General features: G+C 37.1%; 2 protein-coding genes and 2 long non-coding RNA genes across 4 annotated transcripts in view; 3 read left to right on the forward strand and 1 right to left on the reverse strand.

The window, feature by feature from the left end:
* The window catches only part of LOC137176724 (immunoglobulin superfamily member 10-like), a 60,861-nt gene extending 57,002 nt beyond the window's left edge, over window positions 1–3,859 (forward strand). The window contains exons 10-12 of the mRNA XM_067582607.1: window positions 2,806–2,899; window positions 3,063–3,125; window positions 3,458–3,859. Coding sequence (XP_067438708.1) covers window positions 2,806–2,899; window positions 3,063–3,125; window positions 3,458–3,461 — 161 coding nt within the window. The 3' untranslated portion in view covers window positions 3,462–3,859. The remainder of the gene's footprint in view (window positions 1–2,805; window positions 2,900–3,062; window positions 3,126–3,457) is intronic.
* A 3,438-nt stretch (window positions 3,860–7,297) lies between these two features.
* Window positions 7,298–19,136, forward strand: part of LOC137176905 (OX-2 membrane glycoprotein-like) — a 50,951-nt gene continuing 39,112 nt past the window's right edge. The window contains exon 1 of the mRNA XM_067582941.1: window positions 7,298–7,564. The gene's annotated coding sequence lies outside the window, so the exon portion shown is untranslated. The remainder of the gene's footprint in view (window positions 7,565–19,136) is intronic.
* LOC137176906 (uncharacterized) lies at window positions 9,080–12,878 on the reverse strand. Its single transcript, XR_010925885.1, has 3 exons — window positions 12,506–12,878; window positions 9,905–11,646; window positions 9,080–9,740 (listed from the first exon to the last, which is right to left on the reverse strand). It is a non-coding gene; the product is annotated as an uncharacterized lncRNA (long non-coding RNA).
* LOC137177304 (uncharacterized) lies at window positions 16,895–18,883 on the forward strand. The gene is made up of 2 exons (XR_010926066.1): window positions 16,895–17,171; window positions 17,364–18,883. It is a non-coding gene; the product is annotated as an uncharacterized lncRNA (long non-coding RNA).

Here is a 19,136-nt window from a genome sequence, read left to right on the forward strand (position 1 = left end):
AAAAAGATCAGAATTTGAATGTGTGATGCTTCAAAAGTCTGACTTAATTATGTTTAACGATGGTCGAGACACCGAGTCACTATAATTACTAAAACATCCACTGCATGCACGGTTTTAAAGGCTAGTGCCTCCCCTACAATCTGGTTGGCCACCTCAGATGCCTCCCCAAAATTTCTGCCATGTCTTTGGCTTGCACCTTGCTTTATCATACTGTGGGACACCTTAGAGTCTAAGGTGCCCCCACAGTATCATAAAGTGCCCTCTAAGGTGCCCACACAAAGGAGAAACATACAAAGATTCTGTAATGACTGTATACGTGTGGGTAAATCAGGATGAAATGCCCTATAGAGGGCCTCCATATGTGACAATCTGGAATGAAGGATCCTCATGGTGCCCTTTCAGTGGAAGAAAATGTGATAGTGCCCTGTAAAGAACCCCCCAAAAACAAGAAAGTATGACGTGTCCTTTAAATGAAGAGGATGTAATGCAGTGCCCTATGATGCTGTTGTAATGGGGTGAGCTGGAGGTTCTGTATGGGTGCCCTTCTAGTGCTAAAGAAAAGAAAAAAGTGCAATTTAGTCTAATTTAAGTCTAACATACTAAAGTGCAGAATTGGGTGCCCTTTCAATGAAAAAAATGTGCCCTATAGGGTGCACTGTATGGGAGAAAAACATTGTGAAGTAAGGGTGCCCTTTATATTTTTTCGTCCCTGCCTCTGAGAAAGCCTGAGTCCACCACTGCGTTGCGGCCACATCTAAACATCCCTTTGCCACCTCTGCTCTTTCTCTTTTCACTCCCAGACAGATAACTCCTCTCTGTTCTGCGTAACGTTAGTCTATGCAAAAAGTAGTTACCTCGATGTATCATTGCTCACAGAGACGCTGATGAGATGGGGCCCCTCAGGGTGGGTTTCCTAGTACTGGTTGTTGCTGCAATAGTACCGCAGTTAAGTGGGATTCCCACATGCCTCTGTCAATCATACAGGCACAGTGTCTTGGTAGAAACAAATGTGCTGGCCAAACACCCGCCCCACAGCAAGGTGGAAGCCAATGAGGTGGCAGAAATTTTGGGGTGGCCAATCAGATTGTATCAGGGAGCACACTAGAGGTTGGTCTTTTGTGAGGAGGTGTTCCTCCTGCTTCTGGGCTGCAAGAAGATTTGAATAAATATTTGTATAGATTATTGCAAAACAGGAATAAATTGGAGTAAGGACCTATGGGTCCCACCTGTAAGCCTCACAGCTATGTGGGCATTTCAAAACCAGCGTTGTCCTATGGAAGAGGATTAGGGCCACATGTGAAAATGTATTAGAGTTCTGAGTTTAAAGACAGAATTCTGACTTTAATCTCAGAATTCAAATAATTTTTTCACATGTGGCCCTAATCCTCTTCTGTACAGTCTAGCTGAGTGTGCACGTTTAGGCCAAAATCTATCTGCATGGCTAGAACACTTTTTATTGCTGTCATTTCATTTGCTTATTATTCGCTGATGTGACAACTCACTGTAGAGCTAGATATCTCTGTTTGTTTAACACTCTCATTCTAGAGATGTTCTTCAGGTCACATGGCAGAAACTTTCACCTGAGGGGAAGAAGAAGAATCTTGCTACATACAACAAATACTTTGGACAAACAGTGAATCCTGGTTTTCAGGGGAAAGTGGAGTTTAAAGATGCTGGACTGCAGAACTGCTCCATAGTTATCAGGAAGGTGATGGAGCAGGATGAAGGCTGCTATCTCTGTTTGTTTATCACGTTTCCTGATGGTTCTCTGACAGGCAGAACCTGTCTCCAACTCTATGGTGAGCTCCTTTCTTCACTTTTGAAGACATATTTGTGGTGAATTACAGTTTTAACTAATTTCACATTGATGGTAGTTAGAAATGATGGCTGTTAAATTGTCTGCTTGCTGTGATTTTGCCATGAAATGCAAATACTCCACACCACAAACATCATGTTGTACATACTCTGCATTTCACACATTTTGCATCCAAGTGTCATAAAAGTTAATTTTCCTCTCAAATGTAAGAAGACATGATGGTCATGATATTTATATTATATTATAATTATATCAAATTCCTCAATTTGTGATATTAAATGTAGGAAACAGAGACAACTGCTCATCATAATGTCCAAGAAACCAAAGATTTCTTAAAATGCTTTTTTTATTCAGTCTAAAGCTCAAATATATTTGATTTATAATGTTATAAAACAGAGAAAATCAGCAAACTAGTTGATTTTTTTAACAACTTGCTCCATGTGATATTTTTTAATGTTTTGTCTTTGCAGAGCTGCATGAACCCATTCTACAAATCAGAGAATCAAAGTCTACTGAAGAGACAGTTGTGTCCTGCTCGGCCACAGGTCGTCCTGCTCCCACAGTAACTCTGAATGTCCCACAACAAGACCTCTACTTCTCTCACAACAGCACAGTCAGTGTCACCAACACCAACGGTACAGTCACTGTCACCACTACAGCTGTGCTGTCTGGTCTCCATGGAAACAGTGCACTAGTTGGATGTGCAGCACGACTGCTCTCAGTCCCTGAAATTCAGGTGTTTGAGACAATTCCTGAGGTCAAACTGTTTTCAGTTCTTGGTGAGAAACACTTCCAAAATCACAGATTTATAAACTGATTATCACTTTATGATTGTGATAGTTTTCTTTCTTCAGGTTTTGATGATGAATCTGGATCTGATAAGTATAAGTTAAACTTAAAGTTGTCTCAAGTCAAAGTTCACATTTAAACTGTAGTTGCTTTATGAATGTTTAGTGTTTATATCACATGTTTTCCTCTTTTTCTCATAGATTTCACTTTGATCGTTACATTGATCACAGCAGTGGTCGTTGTTTGTGTTGCTGTAGTCGTCACTGTCCTGCTCAGACATAAACAGAAGAACAGGTAATTTCAACTTTCAACTCAATATCTGTCTTGTTGTGATACCAGTGTCTCACAGTTAATATGGTAATAATTTATTGACATTAAGAGGAAACACAGAGCTTAACGAATCAACACAGACAACACTTATAAATAAATAATATATAAATGTTCTTAAATCCTTCAGTCTGTCACACAGGGACGCTGAGGAGATGGAAATGACACAAGAACCAATCGAAGACCCTGATGAGTAAGACAATTTCATAATTATTCACTTGTTTATATTTATTATTAATTGCTTCTTCAGAAAATGATTTAATCTGTCTTCTCTTTGTCTGTTATGGTTAGGGTTAGGGTTAGTTTTTAAGTTCCTTTCTGTCTCTATATCTCTCTAACTAATGTGTTATTTATACATGAAGCTGATTCTGATGCACTTTACTCTTCATGGTCCATTGTGTACTCATAGTCAGCCTGTTTATCCACATAACTGTTAACTGTCAGAGTCATTCAGTGATAGATATATGTATGACGTATTGTAATAATGTGAGTGGAAATTGACTCATGTCTTGTTTTTATCTGAAGGTGAATCTGGAGAACGAACAGATCAGGAAACGATCACCTGAGAAGAAAGATCCAAAGGGGGAGAAACCAGAACCATCATCTTCCACAGTTAGACGTCTATTTAGTGACAAACAACCAACAAGACTGTAGTTTCAATATGAAGTCAGTCAGACTTGAACAAAGCTGGATCAAATCATGTGTTGGTAAAATGTTCAGACATTGTAACAGAACCAAAAAGTGTCCTGAACAAGATGAATCTCTCATCTTATATCTCCAGATCAAAAAGATTAATGTACACAGAGGTTTTGATGTTTTTGTATTATTTTTTACCATATTTTTGTCATAACATTTTAAAGTTTTTAAGACAAAATAAATAATTGAATTTTTTCTTTGACTTTGTTTCTCTTCTTTCTTGCTGTTTGTTGGGACTTTAAACTTTACCAAGTATTTTGTAACATCTATAATATTCAGATATATTGTTTTACACCAATTTGTTGTTGCCTCATCAATTTTTTTAAAGTGATGGTTATAACTTTTGGTTTTGTCCCTTGCGCTGTTTACTGCTTATTTTCTTTTTAGATTTTTTTTTATAAAATGAATTTTGCCGAAGATGAAATTACACTGAATGTAAATAATGAATGTGTATTATTCCTGGAAAGATGGAGTTTTTTCTATAAAACTATCTTTTCTACTTTGTATTTGTCTTTTTATGTGAATATTTTATATATATATATTTATATATATGTTTATTCAACTTGGTGTTAGATGTGTTTGTGTGTCACAACTACTGTCTCAGTCCTACTCATTTAGTCCTTTCTATCTCTGTCTCAGCCTCCAGCCTCCTTCTTACTTCTCCAGACCTCTTGCATCGACATTGAACCTTCCATTCTCTGCCATTCATCACCTGACCACCAGGTGGCCTCAGACTTCTCCACTGGTCTGCTCACCTGTTCTCACCTGTTTGCCTGATAACTTGAACTTTGAACTGTTAAAGTGCCTTTACCTGATGTGATGTTGTTGTTCCTCCTGACTGGCTTCTGTTAAGCGGATTGTTTCTTTTCTTCAGGGGTAAGAGAGAGATGTTACAGAAGTCTGTACTTTTATAGAAGTCTGAAATTGCTGAAATTGCTGAAATTGAAAGCAGTGTGGTGGATTCCTGTGTATTTTTAACTCTGTTAACACTGTTAAAGCCTGACACTTTGCACGAAACACAGGATCTTCCGCAAAAAAAAAAAAAAAAAAAAGAATGAAAGAAACCTGATGTTACCGAATTGTTTCTTTGCTCCGTGGGACACTTTGAGACCAATACACTGTTTTATATTACATTTTAGAAACAAATCTATGTATGACTATATCTATTCTAGTGATAGTAATGTTAATGATATTAACATTACGAGTTAACGTTTGGGTGACATTTCAAGAGGACACAGAACCACCACAAACAAACGGAGTTAAACAAGAAAAAGGGAGGACAGACAGGAGGACGTGGACGTTGTGTGAACTGTCTTGGAAAATTAGACAAGGTAAGTATTAGTTTTGTTTGTAAATGTGTCAATATATTTTGTAATTCTATTGTTTTTCTCTGCGGGGACAAGACAATCTGAATAAATATTTGCAAAGATGATTGCAAAACAGAAATTATTTGGAGTAAATTCCTAAGAGTCCTCCAAAATCTACTTGCATGGCTTGGACACGTTTTATGATGTCATCCCATTTGCTTAATTTTTCTCTGACGTGACAACTGTAGAGCCAGAATTGGTCAGTAAATGGTCACTGCAGTTCCCTTCATGTGATTATTTATAACCATAGATAGATTTTTGTCTTTACATTGAAACCAACAGAGATCAGTGTAGTTGAGTTGAAACTTACAGCAATGATGACACAAGCTGCAGTCATGAAAATCTTTTTTGTTTTGGGAATCTTTGCAAAAGGTAAGAGAGAAATGTTACAGTAGTCTGTACTTTTATTATTATTCTGCTAAATTTTAAAGCACCGTGAAGGATTCCTGCATGTTTTTACTTCTAATCCAAAGTGAATGTTTTGTGATGAAATATTGAATCCTGCTAATTTATTCTTGTTTCCCACATTAAAAGTGCGACAGGTGAATGTTTCTTGCTGCTGACAGTTTTTATTTACAGCAAACTAAGACAAAAAAGCAACATGGGTAATTAATTAGAAATTTAATTACAATAAATAAGTCTGTCTCAGAAACAGCTACATGTTCCTCTGACTATTTTCAACATCTGTGTTCACAACAACCAACCAGCAACACATTTATGAGTCAACATGAAGTTTAAAGTGACTCACATTCTTTTTCATTTTTAACATCACTGTTCAGTCTCTATAATAAAGTTTGGTACTTTACCTGCAGCCTGTCCTACTTTGAAAAGCAAAACTATATTTGCTGAAATAAATCATATTTAATCACTGAGTTGCAGTTTCACCATTACATTATAAATCATTTTGAGCAGTTAAGTATCAATTTATAATAAGATTTGTTGAAATGTTCACATCAACCTAAAGTTCACACACAGTTTAAACCCCATATTTCTTTTCCTCCATGCAGGTCTAACAGCTGTGATACAAACACAGCAGACTGTGATGGCAGCAGTAGGAGAAGATGTCCATCTCAGCTGTCAGCTCATGCAGTCTAGAGATGTTCTTCAGGTCACATGGCAGAAACTTTCACCTGATGGGAAGAAGAAGAATCTTGTCACCTACAACAAATACTTTGGGAAAAAAGTGAATCCTGGTTTTCAGGGGAAAGTGGAGTTTAAAGATCCTGGACTGCAGAACTGCTCCATAGTTATCAGGAAGGTGATGCAGCAGGATGAAGGCTGTTATCTCTGTTTGTTTAACACGTATCCTGATGGTTCTCTGACAGGCAGAACCTGCCTCCAACTCTATGGTGAGCTCCTTTCTTCACTTTTGAAGACATATTTGTGATGAATTACAGTTTTAACTTGATTCACTTTGATGGCAGTTAGAAATGATGGCTGTTAAATTGTCTGCTTGTCGTCATTTTGCCATGAAATGCAAATACTTCACATCACTAAAAGCATGTTGCACATACTCTGTATTTCACACATTTTGCATCCAACTGTCATAAAAGTTAATTTTCTTCCCAAATGTATAAAGACATGATGGTCATGATATTTCAATTATATTAAAATTATATCAAATTCCTCAATTTGTGAAATGAAATGTAGGAAACAGAGACAACTGCTCATCATAATGTCCAAGAACCCAAAGATTTCTTAAAATGCTTGTTTTATTCTGTCTAAAGCTCAAATATATTTGATTTATAATGTTATAAAACAGAGAAAATCAGCAAACTAGTTGATTTTTTTAACAACTTGCTCCATGTGATATTTTTTAATGTTTTGTCTTTGCAGAGCTGCATGAACCCATTCTACAAATCAGAGAATCAAACTCTACTGAAGAGACAGTTGTGTCCTGCTCGGCCACAGGTCGTCCTGCTCCCACAGTAACTCTGAATGTCCCACAACAAGACCTCTACTTCTCTCACAACAGCACAGTCAGTGTCACCAACACCAACGGTACAGTCACCGTCACCACTACAGCTGTGCTGTCTGGTTTCCATGGAAACGGTGCAAAAGTTGGATGTGCAGCACGACTGCCCTCAGTCCCTGAAATTCAGGTGTTTAAGACGATTCCTGCTGATGGTGAGAAACACTTCAAAAACCACCAATTTATAGATTCATAATTACTTTATGATTCTGATGTTTTTGTTTCTTTTTCACTGAACTGTGATTCAGATAATGTTCACATGGTCTCCTGTCATGAACATCCACTTCCCATTTTATATTTGCGTAATCAATGTTGCTCCATATGACAAATGTTCCTCTTTTTCTCAGATTCCACTGTGATCATTGTGTTTGTGGTATTGGCCTGTGGTTGTGTTGCTGCAGTCATCGCTGTCCTGCTTAAACGAAAATATAACAACAGGTAAGTCTTTCAGCCAATATCTATTGTAATACTTGTGTCTGAGTTAATATTGAAATGAATGTTTGTTCAGCTTTAACTTTTCTTAAATCCTTCAATTTGTCACAATGGGACTCAGAGATGAATGAGATGAACCAGAGCAACAATTAAAGACACTTATGAGTAAAACACTTTCATACTATCATCATTGACTGGCATATATTTATCATGTATTCCTAATTATTTCTGATCAGCCTCCATTCTGTTGTGTATTGTCACTTATTTTGATTCTCACTAACTTGCCTCTTTGTCAAATTAGTTTTATTTTTGTAGCCCAAAGTTGCAAATTTGTCTCAGAGAGCTTTACAATCAGTACAAAACATGTTCTCTTTTTTGGACCATTAAGTACTTGTTTTATTAAAGAAATATGAAACGTGAAGTGATGCAAACATGTATTAATGTGCTTTTTTCAGGCGTGTTCAGACAACGGATGTTTGAAGATTTGAAGGTTCAAGGTTTGACAACAAGGAGACGAAATTTATTAGATTACTAGTTGTAAATGTTACTGATATATATTTGTTTATATTTTTTTTTTTTTAAATGAAAAACAAAAACAATCTTTGAACAGTTCTTTATTTTCATATGAAAACTGTGACTTTGAGAAGTATTTGGATGATTTTAAGCTCAGCTAGAACTACTCTCATTCCACTTTGACCAGTAAATGTTATATGTCATGCATTTGAAAACCAAACCACCTGTCGTTGTTTTATGTCATTTGAATTATTAACTTGTTTTTATCATGTGAAAATGTTGTATTTAATGTATATTTACCGTTGCTTCTTTTTGTTTTTGTTCTGTTTCTGTCATTCGTGTAGATTTTTAATAAATTGCCACTTGAATATATTTAATATCTGTAAATAAAAATTCACACAATGTCTAAAAGGATCATTTTTGGTGAAATTAGGAGTGTTATTATAAGATTTTGGAGCCAGATGAGCTGTGGCAAATAGCTATGATGATTTATTCTCTTATTAAAAGGTAAAACTGCAACTCTCAAACCCTCATACTGTGGTTAATAATGTGTGGTAAAACGGTTGGATGTGACTGCACAACATGGACACCAGAGGTCCCACTGACCTCAAATGTACTGGCGAAGAGTTGAGGCGTTATGAGAGATCAGGGACTGAAATGAGGCAGCAGGAACTCAACACTGGTCGGTCGTAGTTTTATGTAGTAACCATGGATTATTCTGCTCCAGTTTCACATTACCTGTAGAACAGGAACACCTCACAGACTGGGAACCAAGCTTGTTTTTGGGAGACTATCATCTGTCCGCAGGTAAATTTAATTTCTGTTTATCTATGGTGAGGACTAGGTCTGAAACTTATTTTCATTATCAATTAATCTGTTGATTATTTTCTCAATTTATCATATTCTCCATGAAATGTCAAAAAACCCCAAAAACATTTACTTTAATATCAGATATATTCACATTTATGAAGCTGGAACCAGTGAATTTTTGGCGTTTCTGCTGAAATCGATCAATTAATCTACTAATCAGTGCAGCTGTAAAAACTGCATTATTCTGCATTATTAAAGACATTTCCATAATTGTCAAACTGGATTATGTAATTCCAGTATTAAACACATTTCCCCTGGAGAATTATCATGTCAAAGCTGATGTCTTTGTAAGAAATGAATTCATGTGAAACTGTATTTTTTTTAATGTTTTGTCTTTGCAGAGCTGCATGAACCCATTCTACAAATCAGAGAATCAAACTCTACTGAAGAGACAGTTGTGTCCTGTTCGGCCACAGGTCGTCCTGCTCCCACAGTAACTCTGAATGTCCCACAACAAGACCTCTACTCTCACAACAGCACAGTCAGTGTCACCAACACCAATGGTACAGTCACCGTCACCACTACAGCTGTACTGTCTGGTTTCCATGGAAACGGTGCACAAGTTGGATGTGCAGCAAGACTGCTGTGTCCTGTGTTTTCTTACAGTGTGATGACGAGAAAAGTAGAGAGGCGGGTGAATTTATTTCTCTTGTAAGTCAGAAATTAAACAGTTATCATGGTGTCAAGAAAACCTCTGATACTGCAATCTCTGCAATATTTAGAGAGACAATATCAGATGTTACAAATTTATGTTCTTGAATTTTGGTTCAAGTGTTTTCATAGATTTCCCAACTTGGATCAGTTTCTCTTCCATCTATTTCCTGATCATCCAGCTCCATTATATTGTGGCTGAATTTGTCTTGGCATCATGTTGATGGTGTATTGAGGAGATAGTTTGGTAGAGATCATTTGCTGGCTGCTGAAGGCTTGTGTAGGGGTCATCTGGTTCATCTCAGTCCTATAAAAAAAGATCAGAATTTGAATGCATGATGCCTTTCAAAGTCTGACTTAATTATATTGAACAATAGTTGAGACACTGAGTCACTACATTTACTGAAACCTCCACTTTTCAAGGTTCAAATCCACTCACACAGTCCTCTGATCAGAAAGTACATTACTCACTAAAGAGCTGGGAGATTTACATACAGATGATCCAGATGTGTCTGTTCTTTAACAGTTTCTTTAAATAAGAAGAGATATCAGAGTTAGTGACACATCAAACACACACACACACACCAGCTCTTCTGTGCTTTCCAACAAAACCACTGACTGCATTGTTTTACAAGGTTTAAAAACACTTTAGTGAGAATTTTTCAGCTGGACAGAATTTTTCTGAGGATGAATCCAAGGACAACTCCAGTAACAACAATCAATGCAGTAACACCACAGTTTATATTAATAAATAATGTTTCATTTCCTGTCTCGTCTAATAAAACATACCACAAAACAGCCATGCTGGTCAAGAAGTCTGAGTGACAGTTTAAGTGCTGCTGGCAGTGAAGACTTTATTGTACTGAAGAGGGGAAACTGACACATGTCTATGAACTGTTGTTTAGACACCTACAAGCTGGTGTGATGTCTTCTTACAAGGAAATGCAAGACGTGACTGCTTTCATATTAACACACTGAAGGTGAAACAGAGTAGAACACAGAAAGAAAATATGTCAGATCTTCAATCATCAGGTCTACAGACATGTGTTCAAACTGCTCTTGGAGCTGGATCCACAAGAATCCAACTAATACAAATTATCACCTGCTTTATATCTTACAACATCTACACTTAGTAAAAGTTGTACATCATGTAACATGATTTAACTGATATGTTTGCTTTGCAGTCATCACCATGAGTATGAGTTGGAAACAGGAAACAGCATGCTCTTATCACCTTGTAAAAAGGAAACTGCTGCTTCCTCTGCACACAGCACTGTTTTAATATGAAACAATTGTAAGTGACAAACACACATCACTTGATGCAGGTTAACAGGTCAGTCTGAGCACAAATGAACAGCAACTATATTCTACAAACTAGTTTATGTGACTGGCAGACATCTTTCAAGCAGCAGCAAGGTTTGTGTGCACAAGTCAAGTATTATAGACATCAGGAATATTTACTTGTTGATCACAATTATACACTTCCATTGCCTGATATTTATTCTCAAATTCCATTAATTTATATCAATAATAAGAATCAGAAAATGGCCTCAACTTTTGTGATGAAACTCCAACTCAGGAAGGATGTGAGGTACATTACTCATAACAAGGTCTGTGTGTTCAAAAAAATAGTGATACTAGAAGAGGGAGTTATATGTTACATACTTTATTGTATTTGTTGATTTTATCAGCCACTGCAACAGTTTTACACAGAGCATTTCTGAACAAACTAACTAACTCACTTCCAAGTAAGCAGTTAGAATCAGAGATGTTGATGTTTCATGTTATTAGTCATGTTGTTAGCTTTTGGAAAATATCAATCTTATCTGATTGAAGAATGTGACTACAAACTTCTAGGTATTAGACTCATGAAACAGCATGCAAGAACAAGTCACAATGCTAATAACTATATTAAGATACTGTTGTGGACCTGAGATATATTAGACTCACACTACTATCCATAAACATGTATCTCTTACGATCAAGTAGTGAATCTACACACAAAGTCCTGTGTTTTCTTGCTGTATGTTTTCATAGATTTCCAAACTTGGATCAGTCTCTCTTTCATCTATTTCCTGATCATCCAGCTCCATTATATTGCTGGCTGGATTTGTCTTGGTGTCATGTTGACGGTGTATTGAGGAGATAGTTTGGTAGAGATCATTTCCTGGCCGCTGAAGGCTTGTGTAAGGGTCATGTGGGTCATCTGGGTCCTATAAAAAAGATCAGAATTTGAATGCATGATGCTTCAAAAGTCTGACTTAATTATGTTTAACGATGGTCGAGACACCGAGTCACTATAATTACTAAAACATCCACTGCATGCACGGTTTTAAAGGCTAGTGCCTCCCCTACAATCTGATTGGCCACCTCAGATGCCTCCCCAAAATTTCTGCCATGTCTTTGGCTTGCACCTCGCTTTATCATACTGTGGGACACCTTAGAGTCTAAGGTGCCCCCACAGTATCATAAAGTGCCCTCTAAGGTGCCCACACAAAGGAGAAACATACAAAGATTCTGTAATGACTGTATACGTGTGGGTAAATCAGGATGAAATGCCCTATAGAGGGCCTCCATATGTGACAATCTGGAATGAAGGATCCTCATGGTGCCCTTTCAGTGGAAGAAAATGTGATAGTGCCCTGTAAAGAACCCCCTAAAAACAAGAAAATATGACGCGTCCTTTAAATGAAGAGGATGTAATGCAGTGCCCTATGATGCTGTTGTAATGGGGTGAGCTGGAGGTTCTGTATGGGTGCCCTTCTAGTGCTAAAGAAAAGAAAAAAGTGCAATTTAGTCTAATTTAAGTCTAACATACTAAAGTGCAGAATTGGGTGCCCTTTCAATGAAAAAAATGTGCCCTATAGGGTGCACTGTATGGGAGAAAAACATTGTGAAGTAAGGGTGCCCTTTATATTTTTTCGTCCCTGCCTCTGAGAAAGCCTGAGTCCACCACTGCATTGCGGCCACATCTAAACATCCCTTTGCCACCTCTGCTCTTTCTCTTTTCACTCCCAGACAGATAACTCCTCTCTGTTCTGCGTAACGTTAGTCTATGCAAAAAGTAGTTACCTCAATGTATCATTGCTCACAGAGACGCTGATGAGATGGGGCCCCTCAGGGTGGGTTTCCTAGTACTGGTTGTTGCTGCAATAGTACCGCAGTTAAGTGGGATTCCCACATGCCTCCGTCAATCATACAGGCACAGTGTCTTGGTAGAAACAAATGTGCTGGCCAAACACCCGCCCCACAGCAAGGTGGAAGCCAATGAGGTGGCAGAAATTTTGGGGTGGCCAATCAGATTGTATCAGGGAGCACACTAGAGGTTGGTCTTTTGTGAGGAGGTGTTCCTCCTGCTTCTGGGCTGCAAGAAGATTTGAATAAATATTTGTATAGATTATTGCAAAACAGGAATAAATTGGAGTAAGGACCTATGGGTCCCACCTGTAAGCCTCACAGCTATGTGGGCATTTCAAAACCAGCATTGTACTATGGAAGAGGATTAGGGCCACATGTGAAAATGTATTAGAGTTCTGAGTTTAAAGACAGAATTCTGACTTTAATCTCAGAATTCAAATAATTTTTTCACATGTGGCCCTAATCCTCTTCTGTACAGTCTAGCTGAGTGTGCACGTTTAGGCCAAAATCTATCTGCATGGCTAGAACACTTTTTATTGCTGTCATTTCATTTGCTTATTATTCGCTGATGTGACAACTCACTGTAGAGCTAGATATCTCTGTTTGTTTAACACTCTCATTCTAGAGATGTTCTTCAGGTCACATGGCAGAAACTTTCACCTGAGGGGAAGAAGAAGAATCTTGCTACATACAACAAATACTTTGGACAAACAGTGAATCCTGGTTTTCAGGGGAAAGTGGAGTTTAAAGATGCTGGACTGCAGAACTGCTCCATAGTTATCAGGAAGGTGATGGAGCAGGATGAAGGCTGCTATCTCTGTTTGTTTATCACGTTTCCTGATGGTTCTCTGACAGGCAGAACCTGCCTCCAACTCTATGGTGAGCTCCTTTCTTCACTTTTGAAGACATATTTGTGATGAATTACAGTTTTAACTTGTTTCACATTGATGGCAGTTAGAAATGATGGCTGTTAAATTGTCTGTTTGACGTCATTTTGTCATGAAATGCAAACATTTCACACCACTGAAAGCATGTTGTACATACTCTGCATTTCACTCACTTTGCATGCAACTGTCATAAAAATTGTCTTCACAAATGTAAGAAGACATGATGGTCATGATATTTCAATTAAATTATTATTGTATCAAATTCCTCAATTTGTGAAATGAAATGTAGGAAACAGAGACAACTGCTCATCATAATGTCCAAGAACCCAAAGATTTCTTAAAACGCTTGTTTTATTCAGTCTAAAGCCCATATATATTTGATTTATAACGTTATAAAACAGAGAAAATCAGCAAACTAGTTGATTTTCTTTAACAACTTGCTCCATGTGATATTTTTTTAATGTTTTTGCCTTTGTGGAGTATGTTAAATAAAAGATTTTAAGTTAAGGATGTAAGATTTTGGTTTTAATATGATAATAAGACATACAATGTACACTTTGGATTACAGCCAGCAAAGGCCGACAGCATCCATCACAATACACTTTCCCCTGGACCTTTGTTCCAAAGTAAACGCACAGATGTACCCCATAGTTAAGTACACCAAAATAGAATAACAGCAATCATAACAATAACAATAACAATAACAATAACAATAACAGCAGCAATAGCTAGGGAAGGACACCAACAGGACCACGAAGGACCGCGAGGGCTCAGCCTGCAACCCAGGGTTTCCTGCGAGATGAGAAAGCACAAAAAACTCTGGGGAAGAAGCCAAGTTAGTAACATACATTGATGGTACATGAATGCATACAGATGGAGAGGAGGAGGAAGAGAGAGGAACTCGGTGCATCATGGGAAGTCCCCCGGGAGTCTAGACCTATAGCAGCATAACTAAGGGTTGATCCAAGGTGAGCTTGGCCGGCCCTAACTATAAACTTCTTTAAAAAGGAAAGTTTTGAGCCCACTCTTAAATGTAGAGAGGATCTGTCCTGTTCAGACATAAACATAAGAACAGGTAATTTCAACTTTTAACTCAATATCTGTCTTGTTGTGATACCAGTGTCTCACAGTAAATATGGTAATAATTTATTGACATTAAGAGGAAACACAGAGCTTAAAGAATCTATACAGACAACACCTATAAATAAATAATATATAAATGTTCTTAAATCCTTCATTCTGTCACACAGGGACGATGAGGAGATCTTATGAGTAAGACAATTTCATAATTATTCACTTGTTCATATTTATTATTAATTGCGTCTTCAGAAAACGATTTAATAAATTTATGTTCAACTAAATGAAATTTTAAAATGGTCAAACGAGAATACAGTTTTACATATGGCTCTTTTATTTTCTCAGCTGGCCCCACTTGGGTTCCGTAGATGAGAGAAGTTTACTTTATCAGACAGTTTTGCTCATTTTCTCAGATCTTGAAGGCACCAATCACAATCTGCTGAGATACGTCAAAAATACAATCTGATCTCTTTCTCGGTTTCTCAGCACATTACGTGAAGACGCTTCACTAACATCAGCATCAAAATAACTGAGCTTACACTTGTCTCAGCGTCCGCCCTCATCCTCTCGATAAACTCATGCCCCTGAGTGCGGTCTTAAAGCGTGCAAGTATACAAATCAAAAAGCGAAAGAAACGGAGAAACGGATGTTACCATCATTCCGGCACGCTGCTTTATATTACATTTTAGAAACAAATCAGTGTATGTTTATGTTTCATATGTAGACCTATATTGATTCTAGTGAGAACTTTTTATTTTAACATCGATACCATCAGAGATCAGTATAGTTGACTTGAAACTTGCAGCGATGATGACACAAGCTGCAGTCATGACAATGTTTTTTATTTTAGGAGTCTTTCCAAAAGGTAAGAGAGAGATGTCACAGTAACCCGTGTACTTACGGTCCTTTTTTCTGCTGTTAATGAAAGCACCATGATGTTTCCTGTGTATTTGTAACTCTAACTCAAAATGAACGTTTTGAGAAGAAATATTGAATCCTGCTGATTTATTCTTGTTTTACACATTCAAAGTGCGACAGGTGAATGTTTCTTGCTGGTGACATTTTTTATTTACAGAAAACTAAGACAAAAAAGCAACGTGTAATTTATTATAAATGTGATTACTATAAATAACTCTGTCTCGAAAACACCTACGTGTATCTTCCTGTTTTCAACATCTATGTACATCACAACCAACCAGCAACACATTTATGAGTTAACATGAAGTTTTAAGTGACTCACACTCTTTTTCACTTTTAACATCACTGTTCAGTCTTTATAATAAAGTTTAGTACTTTACCTGAAGCCTGTCCTACTTTGAAAAGCAAAAATATATTTGGTGAAATAAATCATATTTTATCACTGAGTTGCAATTTCACCATTACATTATAAATCATTTTGAGAAGTTAAGTATCAATTTATAACAGAAATTGTGTTGAAATGTTCACATTAACCTAAAGTTCACACACAGTTTAAACCTCATATTTCTTTTCCTCCATGCAGGTCTAACAGCTGTGATACAAACACAGCAGACTGTGATGGCAGCAGTAGGAGAAGATGCCCATCTCAGCTGTCAGCTCATGGAGTCTAGAGATGTTGTTCAGGTCACATGGCAGAAACTTTCACCTGATGGGAAGAAGAATCTTGCCGGCTACAACGAACTCTCTGGGAAAACAGTGAATGCTGGTTTTCAGGGGAAAGTGGAGTTTAAAGATGCGGGACTGCAGAACTGCTCCATAGTTATCAGGAAGGTGATGGAGCAGGATGAAGGCTGCTATCTCTGTTTGTTTAACACGTATCCTGGTGGCTCTCTGACAGGCAGAACCTGCCTCCAACTCTATGGTGAGCTCCTTTCTTCACTTTTGAAGACATATTTGTGGTGAATTACAGTTTTAACTAATTTCACATTGATGGTAGTTAGAAATGATGGCTGTTAAATTGTCTGCTTGCTGTGATTTTGCCATGAAATGCAAATACTCCACACCACAAACATCATGTTGTACATACTCTGTATTTCACACATTTTGCATCCAAGTGTCATAAAAGTTAATTTTCCTCTCAAATGTAAGAAGACATGATGGTCATGATATTTATATTATATTATAATTATATCAAATTCCTCAATTTGTGATATTAAATGTAGGAAACAGAGACAACTGCTCATCATAATGTCCAAGAAACCAAAGATTTCTTAAAATGCTTGTTTTATTCAGTCTAAAACCCAAATATATTTGATTTATAATGTTATAAAACAGAGGAAATCAGCAAACTAGTTGATTTTTTTAACAACTTGCTCCATGTGATATTTTTTAATGTTTTGTCTTTGCAGAGTTGCATGAACCCATTCTACAAATCAGACAATCAAACTCTACTGAAGAGACAGTTGTGTCCTGCTCGGCCACAGGTCGTCCTGCTCCCACAGTAACTCTGAATGTCCCACAACAAGACCTCTACTTCTCTCACAACAGCACAGTCAGTGTCACCAACACCAACGGTACAGTCACCGTTACCACTACAGCTGTGCTGTCTGGTTTCCATGGAAACGGTGCACAGGTTGGATGTGCAGCACAACTGCTCTCAGTCCCTGAAATTCAGGTGTTTAAGACGATTCCTGAGGTCAAACAAACATCAACTGTTGGTGAGAAACACTTCCAAACCCATCAATTTATACATTTATTATCACTTTATGATTCTGATGTTTTTGTTTCTTATTCACTGAACTGTGATCCAGATAATGTTCACATGGTCTCCTGTCATGAACATCCACTTCCCATTTGATAGTTGCATTATGAATGTTGTTTCATATGACAAATGTTCCTCCTTTTCTCAGGTTCCACTGTGATCATTGTGTTTGTTGTGTTGGCCTGTGGTTGTGTTGTTGCAGTCATCGCTGTCCTGCTTAAACGAAAATATAGCAACAGGTAAATCTTTCAGTCAATATCTATTGTAATACTTGTGTCTGAGTCAATATTGAAATGAATGTTTGTTCAGCTTTAACTTTTCTTAAATCCTCCAGTTTGCTGTCCTCCATCCTGTTGTGTATTGTCACTTATTTTGATTCTCACTAACTTGCCTCTTTGTCAAATCAGTTTTATTTTTGTAGCCCAAAGTTGCAAATTTGTCTCAGAGAGTTTTACAATCAGTACAAAACATGTTTATTCACATTAAGAGGATACACAGACAGGCGTGTTGCAGCTGCAGGTGTTAGAAACATGATTGGTCATCCAGCCAATCTCAGCCATTTGACTAACCCACCAGGTCAGGGAAGAGTAAAAGTTGAAGTATAGTTAAGTTAGGTTTGTGCATTCAGAAACTTCTGTTACTCACCGCTGGCTGTGATAACATGTTAGGGAATGACAGGTATTTAACTAGTTAGTAATGTAGAATTGTCTTTTGTAACTTTGTCTTATCTGATGTATCAGCTCAGCTAACATTAGTCATTGAACATACATGAAAAAAGCTATCCTAAATGCAAGCCAGGAGGCAAAATTAATTTGTAAAGTCACTTCTCTTGTGGTTTTTAAATAGTCATAGACAAAGACAAAGATGAAATTACATTGAATGTAAATAGTGAATGTGTATGATTCCTGTAAGATTACGTTTTTCTGTAAAACTATGAGCATTTAATTTATTTTTTCTTGATTACATATTAAATGTTTCTGAATATGAATACTTTCTCATAATCTTCATTTCTCATCAAGCAGTGGTTTTGTTGCTTCCTCTTAACTTGGCGTCAGATTTTTTTGTGTTGAGTTAAGAAGAAATTTATAACAGGAACTGTGTTGGCGTTTTCACATCAACCTAAAGTTCACACACAGCTTAAACCCCATATTTCTTTTCCTCCATGCAGGTATAACAGCTGTGATACAAACACAGCAGACTGTGATAACAATTCTGCCTTGTGACTCCACCATGTACTTTGTAAATTCTTGTTGTTTTACACCAATTTATTCTTGCATACATCCATATTTTTGTAAAAATTTAAATAGATTTTGGTTTTGTTCTTTGCACTATTCTCTGCTGCTCATTTCCTTGTTTTTTATTATTTGTCACACAAACCTAGTAGCAGCAGAGATGAAATTACAGATCATTGAATGTAAAAAAAAAATAACGTGCAACAAAATAAAGAAACCATCAGAGGAAAGCTTCAATCTAGTAATTTTCAAGATTGACATTTATTGATAGATCCTCAGATACATGTTAGACTTTGTGTGACATGAAACATTTTTCTTCTTCCTCTGTGATTTTTGGAAAGTGTTGGTTAAAATTGGTATTACTGCTAATGCTGCCACTGCTATTATGTCTTCTAATGCTAATGAAGACAACAATAAAGGAGCTATCAAACCTTCATTTTCTTCATAATGTCATTTATTCCAAACTGTGCCTCAATGTCTGCTGCAGATTTTTTTCATAAGCAATTTGACAACATGGCCACTGGAGGTCGCTGTTTATACAGATTTACTGTGGAAGTGTTGAGACATGAAGTAACTAAATCCAGGATAGTCTATGTCAGAGCCATATAGAGATGTATACAACTGAATATGTGGCATTTTCATACAGTGTGGAAAAGCTTTGTTCTGTTCTCTGAAGCTAGTTGGTTACA

This window comes from Thunnus thynnus, chromosome 24, assembly GCF_963924715.1.
Source record: "Thunnus thynnus chromosome 24, fThuThy2.1, whole genome shotgun sequence".
NCBI lineage: Eukaryota > Metazoa > Chordata > Actinopteri > Scombriformes > Scombridae > Thunnus > Thunnus thynnus.